The sequence below is a fragment of the Sciurus vulgaris genome (genome assembly GCF_902686455.1).
Source record: "Sciurus vulgaris genome assembly, chromosome: 2".
In the NCBI taxonomy this organism is placed as follows: Eukaryota; Metazoa; Chordata; class Mammalia; order Rodentia; family Sciuridae; genus Sciurus; species Sciurus vulgaris.
Window position 1 is genome coordinate 81,253,786 of NC_136462.1, and position 16,346 is coordinate 81,270,131.

The following is a 16,346-nucleotide window of genomic DNA, read 5'->3' on the forward strand; positions in this document are numbered from 1 at the left end:
GAAAAAGCATTTGAAAAAATACATTACCCCTTCATGCTCAAAGGGAAGAATCGAGGAAGTTTGGATTGTGTAGAGGGAAATGAGGGGAGGGGAGGGGAGGACTGGGGGTAGAAAAGATGATGGAATGAGACAGACATTATCCTATGTACATGTATGATTACATGAATGGTGTGACTTTACTTACTGTAGAACCAGAGACATGAAAATTTGTACTCCATCTTTATACAAAGAATCAAAATGCATTCTGCTGTCATATGTAACTAAATAGAACAAGCAATAAAAATAAAATAAAATAAAATTATATTAAAAATATGTAGAATAAATGATTTCATAGAATTCCTTAGAATGGAATATTAGCATAGATTTGATTAGAATTGATCAGAATATTACCTGCTGAGAATTATTTGAAATTCACAATTGTGCATTTTGTTTTGCTTTTTTTTTTTTTTGGTTTTTGTGTATGGTAATATTTTTAATTTAAAAATCATAATTTCTTCTTTTATGAAGTGTCTGTTCAGTTCAATTGCCATTTATTGATTGGATTACTTGTTTTTTATGGTGTTAAGTTTTTTGGGTTCTTTGTATATTCTGGAGATTAATGCTCTATCTGAGGTGCAGGTGGTTAAGATTATTTCCCATTCTGTAAGCTCTCTGTTCACATTCTTTTTCTTTTGCTGTGAAGAAGCTTTTACCTAACTATTTATTGATTCTTGATTTTACTTCTTGTGCTTTAGGAATCTTATTGAGGATGTTGGTTCCTAAGCTGACATGATGGAGAGTTGGGCCTAACTTTTCTTCTAGTAGGCTCAGTGTCTCTAGTCTAATGCCTAGGTCCTTGATCCACTTTTAGTTGAGTTTTGGGCAGGGTGAGGGATAGGGTTTTGATTTCATTGTGCTACATATGGATTTCCAGTTTTCCCAGTACCATTGGTTGCAAAGGCTATCTTTTCTCCAATGTAGTTCATGGCACCTTTGTCTAGTATGAGATAACTGTATAATGAGATAATATCCTTAAGACACCTTGACAACAGGTTCTGTTGCAAATTGATGATGACCATACCATCTTCCAAAATAATACACCTGATAATTTTTATCCAATATTTAAATTCCATTTAATGGTGTCTACAGACTCCTTGAGGCATAGACTCCTAGGGAGTTACAAAGTACTTATCAAAAATTTCTAGGTATACCTACAAATTGCATGTGTATAACACGAAGTAGAACCTTGAGGGGGAGAAATTTCTTCCCTTGAAAGTGATGTGAGGACCACAAAGAAAAATATCAATAGATACATTAACTTCAGAATGGAAAAAAGTTCTTCTGATATTAAATAAGGTAGGTTATTTCATGAATTGTGAGACCATGTGCTGTCAGTGTAACTCAGAAAGCACTTACATCTATTCTATCAGATATAATTTTCATCTGGAATAAAGGAAACCCCAGTAAACAAGCAGGGCTGGCTTCATGCAATGAGTAGTCTGGTGGTGCATTTCTGATAGTGTGACTCAGTTATGTCACCAAGAGACTGACTGTTTTGCTCTTCTTTTCCACTTTTCTGTCCTGCAGTCTTTATTAATAACTATTGCAACTCCAAGCATCACACAGGTAGGAAGAAAACAGTAGGAACACAGCACAGGAGGGTCTGCTTACATCTCATGGGCTTCAACTGCATGTTATGGCTGTCTCTAACTGTAGGCCTCTGGAAGGTGAATTGTGTCCAACTTCTGTTAGGGGGAAATGAGAAGGGAATTACAACAGGTATTGACTGAATCTACTTAACTATTTTTCACACCATTAGACTTTATTTTCATCCACAGATGAGATATATTTCTCTGTAGATAAATTGGCAGAAAGCATATGGAAAAGGGACACAAGTAGAAATATAATTTCTTAAGCATTAACAATATCCAATCTTATTAACAATAAAAAGCTGAAAATTTCAACAAGAATTAAATATTTTTTGTCAAAGAACTGAGATACGTGTTAAGTGACATAAGACAGTCACCAAAATAAATAGTGCATGATCTTACCCATACATGAAATTTTAAAATATTAATCTAGAAAACAAGAGTAGAATGGTGAATACAAGAAACTGGGAAGAGCAGGAAGGAGGCAGGGATGAGGAGATGCTGGTCAACAAATACTAAACTAGAAAAGATAAATTTTGGTGTTCTACTGCACAGTAGGTTAACTATAGATAATGATAATGTATATTTTAAATAAAAATGCTAATGGAAAGATTTTTGGATTTTTTTTCACCACGAAGAAATGATAAATATTTGAGAAGCTATGTTTACCCATATGTGAATATTGCATACTGTATAAATGTACTGAAACATCACATGGTCTTATAAATATGTATAATTTTTATGTGTCAGTTAAAAAGATTAAAAATATATATATATGCTGGTAAAAGAAGAAATTGGAATAATTATTTTGAAAGTGATGGTACTATGTATCAAAATATACCTGACATAATAATTTTACTTCAGGATATTTGGCCATAGGAAATAATATGAAAAAGTTTTGCAGAAAAATCTGATAATTGATGTGTTATCTATATTTTCATATATAACACTGATGATATATTTAGGGAAATGATAAGGAGGACTTGAGGTGCTCAAGAGAGGCAAGAATCTCTCCTAACTCACAGAACTTCTTTTTTTTTTTGACATTTTTAAATTAAATTTTATTTTTAATTTTCAAAAGTAAAAAAGTTATAACACTTCATATAAACTGGTAACAAAACATTTATTAAGTTAACCTCAGACATTAATGTTTTCTTTTTCTTGAAAATAAATATATTTATATCACATCCTTTAAAAAAACACACTAAAGGATACTTGTGCTTACTTTCTGCAACAAAATTCTAATACATCAATGTTTTTCATGACACTTGAAATATTGTTGTATGTCAACTTAACCTTTTAGAAACTTACCACTTTTCACAATGAGAAAGTAGAAAAAATATAATCAAAAGGAGCAAGCCTAAATCATTTATTCTGTCAAAAGATGACATATATAAGTGTGGGGATCAACATAACCACAGAGATGATTACTTCTGTTTCTAACCTTTACCTCTGGCTCAGGAAAAAATAAGTGATAATGCATAATCTGTTGATGAATATGAATTCACAACCAAATTCTTCCCCATTTTATAAGGAAAGAAATAAGGTTTAATGTTTAAGAGAGAAATCAGTTTAATACAAGTTCATTATTATCACAATTTAAGAAATGTCCACAGGGATCTCTTAGAAAGCAGGTTATTGTCCATTCACCCCATTTGGGAGATTTAGGCAAATTTTTCCTACATATTTTCCACATAAGGAAAAAAATTGAAAACACATTTTGCCCTCACACATATTACTTTTCCTTTGCACAAAGTTCAGATTAAATGTCTTTAAAAGATCACTTCTGGTATTTGTCCCTCAAGAGCTCATGTACAGGCAGCTTGGTGCCTAGTGTGGCAATGTTAAGAGGTGATGGTACATTTAACAGGAGGGCCTAGTGAGAAGTCATTACTAGCCTTCCTATTCTCTGGTGTCCTGTCTCACCACCCTCCTGCATGGATTGTGATGTCATTCACTATGAAGTGATATAGCCAGAGGCCCTTGCCAGGGCTGTTCCTTTGGACTTTCGTCCTCCAAAACCATGAGCTAAAGAAATGTCTTTTCTTAATAAGTAACCTACCTAGCCTTGGGTATTTTATTATAGCAACTGAAAACAGACTAATACAACTTATATCTATTTTAGCAACAATGTAAATGAAAAGAAACCTTCATTTTTAAATAAAAATCATAACATCATTTTTTTAAACTACAAATGGGACACTCATTATACAGGAAAATGAAGTAAATAGCAAATTCTTATGTCTAGATAATTATTTACCATAATTAATGAGTGTGACTTGAATCTCTCAAATTATTTTCAACTCAAGTAAAGACAATCAAGCTACTGGAGTCATTTCTTCATCTGAGTCATTTGATTCACCTTTTAGTTCCAATTCCTCTAAATTTTTGTCTATAGTTAAAATAGTTTTCCTCTTGCCCTTCTTAGGAACTGCATCATTAGCACAGAGCTTTCTTGTTTTAATGTTTGGCAATTTCTTCAGATCAAAATCCCATTCCCTAAAAGTTTTCAGATTGCTTGCATTTAAAATGCCTGGCATCTCAAGGCCATATCCTTCATACTGCTGTCGCTCACGCTCCATCGGCTGCTTGATAACTGCTTCCCGGGAAACGCGCCGCCTTCCTTGCCTGTCTTTGATGCTGTTATGTAACTCGATCTGCTCCAGCTCACTGCTAAATCTATTTAAATACCTTTCAACTAATTTACAAGCATCTTTCTTTGAATACCCCGATTTTTTTGGATCCAGATGATTCTAAAACCACTGCAGGTTTTCACCAATAAGATTGAGACTAAGGCCTTTTCATTCTTCAACTTTTTTTTTTTTTTTTTTTTCCTGTTTGTGGGCCTCTCTCATAATCTGAGCTGCTTTTCTACTATATGGATGGATGACTTTTTTTTCCCCCATACTGTACTTTTCCCCTTTGGATCTTTAGCATGGTGACGTCCGGGAGGCCGCGGGGAACTTCCGCACTCCAGGCCCGACAATCACCAACCCAATCCACAGCAGCGAACACCCGCACTCCAGCCCGAACACACGTGGTGCGGCGGGAGTCACAAAACTTCTTGATCAATATAATAAAGATACTGAAGACAACAGCAGACATAATTTATGAATTATACAGAGTTCGGAGATTGAATCACATAGCTAGTGTGGAAGGGATCCAAAAGTACATTTCCATCACAAATCCAGATTCCTACTCTTCTTGCCAATCTTTTCTCATGTCAGAATATTATGGAATAACAATGTGAAGAAATACCTATGTACAAATATTAAAGAATACAAGTGGAATCACAGTTATTTGGTGACTTTGAGGATATCTTGATACATAGCAAAGCAGGTCCTGAGAGGTTTATGTGGTTTTGATGAACTTCTGGGTAACTGGTCAGACTGAGTGCCATAAAATAATGCCCGCACTTGGACATAGTGGATAAAATAGCAAAGAAATCCAAACTGATGCAGCTTTAATATATCCTGATGTCTAATTTAAAGACCACAAGAGTCCTGAATTATGAGGATAGCTGAGAATTGTGGCATTTATAATATAAATAAAGCAATGATTAGTAGTGATGTGATAATTATGACACTACCCTTATGAGAAAGAAAAGATCAACAATAAACATGACACTTTTAGGTAATTAAAAAAATAGTACTGTGTACAATTTAATTTCATTCAGAGAAAAATATACATTAAAAAAAGCTATAGATCAAAATAGATACAAACTCTGGATTCAGACTGCTTACTTAATTTCAAAACTTGTCTTTATCCCATATTGATTGACTCTGGGCAAATTACTCAAATTGTTATTAGTCTGTTTTCCCAATTTTAATTGGAGATTATCCTAATATCATTTCTATATCATAGAGTATTTGGTATTAAATGGTTAATACATGAAAGCATTTATAGCAGTGCCTGGCCCTCAATAAATATATCTTATTATTAAAAATAATTGCCTCAAAATGCATTAGTTATTTTTGAGAAGTATGAATACCAGTGCTTTCTTACTTCTTTTTAAATTTTATATGATCCTATTCCTATTACATTTCCATAAAGAAAAAAGTATTGATTTATATTTTTTGAAGTTTTTGCAGTTTATTAATCATGCTCATGAAAAATTTGCACACTTACTGAAGAAAAAGTCATCACAGAATCTTCCCTGCTTTAGCTTTTTACCAGCACCAACATGTGCCTTTGCCGTCCTGCTGACCTTCTTCATTCTGTTCTTATGTTCCTTTTGCTGTTCTCTTGAGGTCTTTTTCTTCTTATACAGGTCATGTCTTGCCAGTCTATAGTTAGGTTCATTTTTCTTTGAAAAATCCAAGAAAACATAAATCATGTCAAAGTCAGTTTTCTTGCCACCTCCAAAATAAGTTTTGAATCCAAACACAAAGGTAACACCTGGTGTGGTTTTGTACATTTTGGCTAGCTTTCCCTGAACTTCTGTCTTAGGTACTGCTGCCTTCCCAGGGTGAAGGACATCAAAGACCATTTCTTTCCTTTGAAGTAGCTGGTTGGTCCTGTGCTTCCTGGTCTGGATAGTTGCTGTGTCATTCGTGTTGGGACCAATCCTTAGGAAGCCAGGGAGGAAAAGAGACAGAAGTGCTGATTTTTAAAGAAAGAAACCTGCTTTGGTTATTCAAGGAGATCTGTGTAAATTCAAATCAAAAAGTTATTTTTGTCATATTCCTCCTTATTCATTTGTCTTCTGGTAGATTTATGCTAAAAATCCGATTCATGGCACAGAATTTGATGACTGCCTTCTGGCTTCACTTCAGCAAATTAGAACTCTCATACTCATGTCTTAAAAGGATATTTCTTGGGGTTTTATGTGGATCAAATAAGAGATCACATGTACTATGTTTGTAAAATCAAAGTACATTACCAATGTCAGTCATTTTTTGATTATTATCTTATTAACATGTCCAATGTACTCTTCTCCAGCAGCCTCCACAGCTGTAATCTTGTCTGTGTTTGCTCACTTTTTCCTCCTGATGTCACTGTTATGCCTTTTCCTCAATAAAAGAAGATACAGGGCTGGGGTTGTGGCTCAGTGGCAGAGTGCTTGCTTAGCATGTGTGAGGCACTGGGTTCGAGTCTCAGCACCTCATATTAATAAATGAATAAAATAAAAGACCTATAAGCAGATCTCAGATGAATACATCTCCCTCCCAGCTCTAGCAGCGTTCTGCCTTACCTGGTATCTCTGCTTTGCTTTCTGATGCCAGATAGAATGACTTCAATGAGGCAGCCATCTGCCTTCTTCAGAGGCCAGGCCTCCAGCTCAGGCAGCTTCTTCCATCCCATTGAACACAATTTTTAGATGTATTATTGCCAGGGGTAAAATGAAAGAAAGGAGTCATTTTGGGTCCTGGGAAGAAATGTTAAGATCAGGTCCACCAAGTGTTTCGACTCTTGGGACTTGAACGAATTTGCTGAAGACTGGACAGTGTGGCCCATTCTTTGGGTCTCAAAGGCAGAGTCTCTGAAGCTCAGAAACACTGCCTAGTTCAGCAGGCTGGATCTCTCTTGGATCAAAAGCCTCCTCCACCATGGCAATAGTTCGATGTGTCTGGGCTTAGGTGGGAGGAGAGCCAGCCCCTGACTCTTGGTTAAGGACATATGAACGTTAAAGCAGACCTGTCCAGGAGAATATTGAGACACAAATAAAATTTCCTGGATACCACAGAGAAATTAAAAAGATACACCAAAATTAATTTGTATCATCTGTTAGTTCAATACATCAAAGTATCATTTCAACATGTAATCAACATCAAATTATTCCCAAGGTATTTTGATTCATTTTTTTTTTCACAATAAGTCTTGGGAATTTCATGTGAATTTTATACTTAGGACACATATCAGGTTGGACTAGCCACATTTTGAGGGCTCAGTAGCCACACATGTAACTAGTGCTTACTATGTTAGTGCACCTCTGAGGCATCTTAGGTTATCCTTGGTCATGGGAGTGTGGTGAGTTAGGCTTAGTATGCTGGGAGCTTTCATTAGTAATCTTGAATAAATAACTTATTGTGTGTCCTTCATTCTCTCTCTCTCTCTCTCTTTTTTTTAACCTCTGTCTTCTTCCTCCAAAGAATGCTTGAATTTCAAAACATGGTTTTTAGAGAGGAGGTAGACATAAAATCCTGGAAGCAGCCAAAGAAACCAGGAGAATCTTTTCCTACTTCTGATGCAGTTAGATCAGGCCATCCTGAGAAAAGGGGCACAATGGAATTAGTATTGATGTTGTCCCTGGCCGAGTGCCGTGGGGATGGATAAAGGTTTGAGAGGATGGGAAAGGAGCTTTGTTGGGAGCTGACAGAGTTCTGTGGTCTACTCTCTAATTTCATTGATGGTGGGATGTAGACCAGTAGATTTGAGTTTTTAAACACAGAACTCTTGAGCAGTCAAAACTTCTTAAACTCCAGTCACATCCCAAGTGATATAGTCAGTATTGATGATCCACAGATGTGTAAGATAAGATCATTTTTAAGAAACTTCTGGCTTACGAAAATACAGATGTGTTAATAATACCAATCAAAGTGGGTGCTAAGAGAGGGAAGCATATGATACCAAAGAAGCACATAGGAGTGTCATACTGAGAGTAAAGGGTTGGTGTGAAATGAAAGAGAATGTTTCACAGAAACTGATTTTTTTAAGTACAGGGAACTGAACTCAGGATGCTGCACATACTACCACTAAGCTGTATCCCCAGCCCTGGAAGCTGACATTTCAGCTCAGCTTTGAGTACTGAAATTCTTTAGACAAGGGGGGAGGGTGGTGGAAGATGGTTACCTGTAGAAGGAGTGGTATACGGAAGGCCCTAATGCCCAACTGAGCATAGAATGAATGTGGGGTCCTGCAAGGAGATGATGTTAGAAATGCAGGCACTTATATACATATGCTATGGAGGTGGAATTGGATCCTTTAGGGGAGAACCAATGCTTAAGGATGGAATGCAAGGAAGTGATATAATAAGATTTGCAGTTTTGAAAATTTGGTATCTTTAGGCAGAGGTTCTGGGCTGTTGAATTACTTGATGCCTTAATTAAGCTCCCTCTCTTTTTCTCCAATGTATTGTAAGCTCTCCAATTAATTTTAAGAAGGTGAATTAAAATTAGTTGTATTGTCAGGATCTTTTGGGAATTCCATAATTCCCTTTGGACATACTTCCAGGGTCTCATAGTCTTAGAAAATCATGGCAGGAAACCTCTGTGTACACTAAGGTCACCAGAATTTAAAACTGATTAATGGCCTGAGGTTTCACTTGGGTTGGCATTCAATTGTAATCATATTTTGTTTCCAATCGTATGTGCCCAAACTGAACTTCTGAATGTTTCATGAGCCTTACAGCCACAAATAGTAGAACAATTGTCTGGAGATCTATCATGTATTTGGCATCTGAACACAGATGCCAAACTTAAAAACTTAAAAAGTAATAATAATAAAAAAGTAACATTAAGAAGTAAAAAAATAAATAAAAGCAGTTTTAAATATTAAAAAAATAATCATTGACACATTAATTGTACCCATTAATGGAATTCACTTTTATTTCCATACATGCTTAGATTATACATTGATCACATGACCAATAAAAAGAAAAATGTGGTGGGGCTTCCATGGCAATGACCTGGCTTATTTCAGAGCCAGTGAATTCGGAGAATCATCTCTCCATCACATGCCCATACTGAAACAGTGAGGCAGCTCGGTGGGTCTCTGTGGCTGTGGGTGGTAGGTGCAGCCTTCCCCACCAGATGTTAATTTCTTGTGGTCATCAGTCTTGCATGCCATAGATCTGAAGGGCAGACAGGGGTCAAGTCAGATGAAGAGTCGGAATCACCAGCAGCATGCGTGAAGAGCCAGCCTTTCATGCTGAGGATAAAGAGAAAGCAACAGTAATGAAGAAAACACTGAACCTTCTTTGAAGGGAAATGTGGCTACATTGACCAAAAAAATAAAGTGCTCACACTTTTCTACTCAACAGTTTCACTTTCAATATTTTTCAAATGTCTGTGTACACTAATAATTTTTCAGCAGTGCTTGTCATAATTGGATTCTAGAAACAAACAGTAGTCCATTAACAAGCAACTGATTCAAAAAATCATGGTGTGTATATTCAGAGAATGGAAAACAACATAGCTCTGTAGGCACACACCTGTAATCCCAGTGACTCTGGAGGCTGAGGCAGGAGGATCGAAGTTCAAAGCCAGCTTTAGCAAAAGCTAGGTGCTAAGCAACTCAGTGAGACACTGTCTCTAAATAAAATACAAAAAATAGGACTGGGATGTGGCTCAGTGGACGAGTGCCCTGAGTTCAATTCTTGGCACCCCTCCCCAGCCCCCCAAAAGAAGAATTGAGATAGATATAGATATCCTGATAAGGAGCAATGTTTAAGAGATAGTACCAAGCGAAGTAAGAGAATGGTGTGCTGTCATTTGTTTAAAAATGTGTTTATACATATATTTGTGAATGCACAGATATTTCTCCATAAACTATAATAGTGTTTCCCTTGAGGAGAACTGAGTTTCTTGGGAAGGAAATAGCTATCTTTATTGTTTATTATAAAATATCATTTATTTTTATTTATTATATAAATATTATAATGCTATTATAAATAAATAATAATTATAGATTGCTATTATTTGTTTTTTTTTTTAATTATAAACAAATGAGATACATGTTGTTTCTCTGTACATGGAGTCAAGGCATACCATTTGTGTAATCATAAATTTATATAGGGTAATGTTGTTTGATTCATTCTGTTATTATTTTTACTTCCCCCCACCCCTCCCACCCCTCTTTTCCGTCTATACAGTCCTTCCTTCCTCCATTCTTCCCCCCTCCCTAACCCTAACCCTAACCCTTACCCTAACCCTAACCCTAACCCTAAAGCTAACCCCTCCCACCCCCCATTATATGTCATCATCCGCTTATCAGCAAGATCTTTTGTCTTTTTGTTTTTTGAGATTGACTTATCTCACTTAGCATGATATCCTCCAATTTCATCCATTTGCCTGCAAATGCCATAATTTTATCATTCTTTATGGCTGAGTAATATTCCATTGTATATATATACTACAGTTTCTTTATCCATTCATCAACTGAAGGGCATTAGGTTGGTTCCACAATCTGGCTATGGTGAATTGAGCAACTATGAACATTGATGTGGTTGAATCTCTGTAGTATGCTGATTTTAAGTCCTTTGGGTATAGGCCGAGGAGTGGGATAGCTGGGTCAAATGGTGGTTCCTTTCGAAGCTTTCTGAGGAATCTCCACACTGCTTTCCAGAGTGGCTGCACTAATTTGCAACCCCACCAGCAATGTATGAGTGTACCTTTTCCCCCACATCCTCTCCAACACCTATTGTTGCTTGTGTTCTTGATAATCGCCATTCTAATTGGAGTGAGATGAAATCTTAGTGTAGTTTTGATTTGCATTTCTCTTATTACTAGAGATGTTGAACATTTTTTCATATGTCTGTTGATTGCTTGTACATCTTCTTCTGTGAAGTGTCTGTTCATTTCCTTAGCCCATTTGTTGATTGGATTATTTGTATTCTTGGTGTAGTTTTTTGAGTTCTTTATATATTCTGGAAATAAGCACTCTATCTGAAGTATGTATTATTATTTTTTTCTATGTGGATGGATTACTTAAATAAAAGAAGGCTTTGGAGGACAGAATAAATGCACTGTTTTTGACTTTAACGCATCTCTAATAATGGGTGACGGACAAGATAGTTCTTGATAATATGAACATATTAGTGTAAAAAAAGATCTGTCCTTATATTTCTTTTGTTTTCCCTATATCAATAAATGGCAGACATTTTAATCCCCTGTTTAAGTTGAATCCCTTCATTTGTGTCCTGTATCTTGCCCTCTACCACAGTCAATGGGTCAGTCCCTTGGTCTACACCTGTCTGCACTCTACCTTCAAGCCCCTTTCCCTACTGATTGCTTAATCCTTTCGTCACAGAAAGTGAAAACCAAAAACCTAATAGCTCTTCCTTAAGTGAGCACACCCCTTCAGTTCCAGTCTCTCTCTCTCCTTCTTTGTAGCCCGCCCTTAGGTTATACCTATTCTACTTCCCAGTCTCACTCACTCCTCAGCTTGCAACATTTTGTCCTCCTTCACAACTTCATTGAATTTTTGCCAGGGTCAAAATTAATTTAGGGGGTTAAATAAATTTTCAACTATGATTTCTTATTTTGTTGGACTTTTTAGTGGTATTTGACCAGGCTGACAACTTCCTCAAAGAAAACTCCATTTTCTTTGCTTTTATATTGGTGCATTCCTCTGTTCTTCTCCTCTGTTCTTTCCTTTCCTCAGTTTGCTTTTTATATATTTCTCTACTTTTACCTTATATATTTATTGATGATATTTTATATAATTGCTGATGATGTGACTTCAGACTTTTTCTCTTTTCTTAGATGTGTTCCTTAGGCAGACTGGCTCTAAGTTCAAAATACCCTTTCTATTCTAACAACTTCTAATATTTTTACAAATCCATTATTCTCTTTTGGGCTTGAAACTCACTTCCAACTTTGGACTAGTTGCCTCTGCTTAAACGTGGAGTATCATATCTACCACTGAATTCATCAGATTACCTCAGATTTTCTGTGGTTTCCCAGTTCAGTAAGTAAATTACATTTGGGAAGAAGTTTTTATTCTATGATACTAACAGTGAATGGAAAAGCATCTAGGAAACAGGAGTTACTCAACAAATATGTGACTGAATGACTGAGTGAAGGAACGATGCCATATGGGATAAATATCATCAAAGGCCTAGGACAGGACATTTTGAAGCATACACAGTAAGATATTGAGAGATAGTGTCAATGGTCTGAAGGTCATAAAATTAGGTTGCATCTTTAATGATGACTATGAGTTAAAAAATAACAGGAATTAATCAAGCATTTAATTCCCTGTGCTAAATTTCTTTCTGCTTAAAGTATCATTTTTTTTTTTTTTTACTAAACTCTGAGTGGTATAGCAATGTATTTGTGAAATACTGCAATTCAAATTTATTTAAAAAAGTAAAAAGGAAGAAATAAAATTTTATGAAACAGCTAATAAATCTTTCTGGGAGCTAGTTGTCAAGAATTCAGCAATGATCTTGAGAACATACATGACCTATTTCCAGGAAGAAGTGTTCTGGAGCAGGTTGTATGTAGTACTTATATTTTCTCAGTGCATTTTTTTTTTTTTTTGCTATAGGAAATTCTTTCATTTTAAAAAATTAATTAGATACAAAATGAGAACCCATGGTCCTTAGAGCATTTTAAGTAAAAAAGATTAAGACAATTACTGAAAACCGCTGCTCCTAGCCTGGGTTGCTTCAAGTGGCTTGCGTCGCTTCTTGCTCTTACGGCCTGACCAGCGGGACAAAAGACACGTACTCTTCAGAAGTTCATGAAGCAGCTTCCCCTTTATTCAGATATCACCCTCAATATATAAGCAGTCTCATGCATAAGCAATTGTAACCAGATATGTCCATCCAATCCTGTTAAAGGTCAAGCAATCACTCGCTCAGCATACATGTAAAGTATATCTGTCCATGCACTAGGTGGCTGAACTGATTATCATACAGCCCATTGTAAACGCTTCCTGCCTTTCTCCAGACATAATCAGGACACTGTTTGCTCTCTGCCAGTCGCCATCTTTAGATGTATGTGGCGTAACCCTGGGCCCCAGGTTTCGCGCACCACAACGCCCCCTTTCTGTTTATAAAAGGGACCGTGCCTGTCTTAGGTTGTCCACGGCAGAGCAACATCCTTACCCGTCATTGGACAATGAGGCTCTAGCCCTCATTTCCTGTCTTAGGTTGGTATGAGCTCCCCATGAATCTTACCCATCATTAGCTACCGGTCCAGCATATTTAACCAGATGTGGGGGGATGGGCCAGCATCAATTGCAACAAGAGCTTGGTGAATAATGGCTGTTTCTCTGCACGGATGTATATGCATTTTGTATATGCACAGGACAGATACAACACACAAGAGACCTCCCCTGGACAAAAACCCAAACCATTCTTTTCCCCATTGAACAGCGGACTGCAGAAATGTGCCAATTGTAAAAGTAGGAGGATATAGAATAGAGGAGTTGGTAAGGGGTACAGGATAGGGCCCCGTCTTTACTATCCCCCATAGTTCACACGAGTCTTCTCCATTAACTTGGCGAGAAATCGCCAGCACCATCAGCAGGAGAAGCCTCCTCATCTTCTTCCTGTTTTTGGGTCTCTGTTGAGGCCTTGACCAATCTCTCCGGCACCCAAATTGGCGATTGTGTGACCTGTGGGAAAACAAAAACAGACCCTCGGGTCCAGGTTAATACCGGATCTGGGCCTTTCCATTGTCCTGATAGAATGTCCTTCCAGAGCACTTGAGGTAGATGCTTTTTATTAGGCTCTGAATGGTGGTCAGCAGCTGATCGGCCCTCAGAATCAAGATTTAAAAAATTTAAAATGAACAAGACAACAGACAATTTGTCTTTTGGGGATCTGTATGAGGCCCCTATTCCCCCTTTTTGTTTATAAAGGGTGTTTTTAAGCATTAAATGGGCACGCTCAACAATGCTTTGTCCAGCAGGATTATAAGGAATTCCTGTGACATGTTGAATACCAAAGGTGGAAAGGGATACTTTTAACACCCTAAGGATTAATTCTGCTACAGATTCAGTAAACAAGGCTAAGTCCTTGTTAGGGGCATAATTCATGTGAACCCATAGAATAGGACCCTTTCGCCAAAACACTCCTGTGGGTAACTTATTTGTGGTCAAGACAATGAATGGTAAAGGCTTAGTTAGGTCAATATGATCAAGATGAACATTTTCCATAGCTGTTTCAACAAGCTTGAGAGTTGTTCTAGCCTTAGGGGTAAGCACTCGCTTAGAAAGAGGGTCAGAATCACCTTTAAGAATATCAAACAGGGGGCCCAAACTTGAGGTGGGTAAATGAAGGTAAGGTCTAATCCAATTAATATCACCCAAAAGTTTTTGAAAATCACTTAAAGTTCTAAGCTTGTCCCCCTGAATGGTAATTTTAACGGGTTTAACCATAGTTTGATTTATGATAGATCCCAGGAAGTTTTTGGTGTCTGTGATTTCTACTTTATTAATGGTAATGTATAAGCCCCATCTTTCCAGCAACTTTAGTAAGGAATTATAACATTGCTCTAAGACAGGTTTTTCCTTATGAGCTAGCAAAATATCATCCATATAAGGATAGATTAAAAGTTGAGGGTTAATTTGTTGATACACACCAGGGTGGAAATTAATCTGATTACCTTGCCCTTCATATGGTCCTTGGCCTGTCAGCATGTTTAGATTCCATTGAGGATTGCCTGCAATTGCATTACATCAGGCAGTATCAGAACATAACTCCTGGTCAGCCACCTTCCATTTTAATATGGCTGCACTTTTGTTAGGATTGGAAGCCATACCCAATCCCCTTAAAGTCTGATCTGACTGTTGAAGTGGCCAGGCTTTGGGCCATTCTGTAATTTTGATAATACTTTTGTCAGCCCCAGTATCTAATCCCTCAAAACTTTTGCCTTCTATTATTAACTTTGTCATAGGCCTATCTTTTAAACCCCATGTTAACATGACCATATTTTGGCCAGTAGAACCTAATCCTTTATTTCCCCTAATAATATTTTTTGATGGATATTGATTATAGCAACTGGGTAAGACCAACAATTGTGCTATGTGATCACCCTGAGCTATTATTACTAAACCTCTTGGTGAAGAAGCAAGGATTTTTATTTCTCCTGTAAAATCAGGGTCTATAACTCCAGGGACAATATTTAATCCTTTTAAAGCAGAAGAACTCTTCCCCACTGTTCCTTTGGGTAATGGGCTGACAGCCGAAGTAGGTATTGGTTGTACTCCCATCTCTGGAGTTAATACTGCTCTGGCGGAGGCACAGAGGTCTGAACATATACTTTCTCTTTCAGAAGCTTGACTTGATTGTTCTTTTTTTACAGTTTCTAATATCTTTTCCCCTTCTCTTAACTGTTTTTGAGATTTTGGCTTTTTGGAAGTCAGACAGAAACGAACTAATGTACACATAGCTACAACAACAAACAGAAACCAAACAAGAAAAGGTAACACATTAACAACTTACACATATTTGTTATGGGATGTCTCTTGGGACAGCCTTTCAATATATTCTTTCTCTAGGAGAATATTCCGTTAATGTTCCCTCTCTAGGGGAATCTTCCATTAAAACCTTAAGGCAACCGTTCCTCAAATAGGGAAACCTTCTCATTAATTACACTAGAGAAACTGTCTTTTACTTACCTGAGTGCTCACCCATTCCTAGTCCGATCCTCATCTGATCCCAGTCTGGGCCACCACTTACTGAAAACCGCTGCTCCTAGCCCGGGTTGCTTCAAGTGGCTCGCGCTTCTTGCTTTTACGGCCCGACCAGCAGGACAAAAAACACATACTCTTCAGAAGTTCATGAAGCAGCTTCCCCTTTATTCAGATATCACCCTCAATATATAAGCAGTCTCATGCATAAGTAATTGTAACCAGATATGTCCATCCAATCCTGTTAAAGGTGAAGTGATCACTCGCTCAAGCATACATGTAAAGTATATCTGTCCACGCGCTAGGCAGCTGAACTGATTATCATACAGCCAATTGTAAACACTTCCTGCCTTTCTCCAGGCATAATCAGGATGCCGTTTGCTCTCTGCCAGTCACCATCTTTAGATGCACATG

At 37.1% G+C, this 16,346-nt stretch overlaps 2 protein-coding genes and 1 pseudogene across 3 annotated transcripts in view; all 3 read right to left on the reverse strand.

The window, feature by feature from the left end:
• The window catches only part of LOC306655301 (olfactory receptor 11H6-like), a gene marked incomplete at both ends in the record, with an annotated part of 170,976 nt that overhangs the window by 46,576 nt on the left and 108,054 nt on the right, over positions 1–16,346 (reverse strand). The window lies entirely within an intron of this gene.
• LOC306653654 (translation machinery-associated protein 16-like) lies at positions 3,355–4,733 on the reverse strand (annotated as a pseudogene). Its single transcript has 2 exons — positions 4,601–4,733; positions 3,355–4,556 (listed from the first exon to the last, which is right to left on the reverse strand). The product of its transcript is annotated as a translation machinery-associated protein 16-like (transcript).
• LOC306653655 (small ribosomal subunit protein eS24-like) lies at positions 5,734–6,932 on the reverse strand (the record flags this gene model as incomplete). Its single annotated transcript, XM_079126660.1, has 2 exons — positions 5,734–6,196; positions 6,823–6,932. The coding sequence occupies 2 exons, from the start codon at positions 6,930–6,932 to the stop codon at positions 5,734–5,736; spliced, it is 573 nt and encodes a 190-aa protein (XP_078982786.1).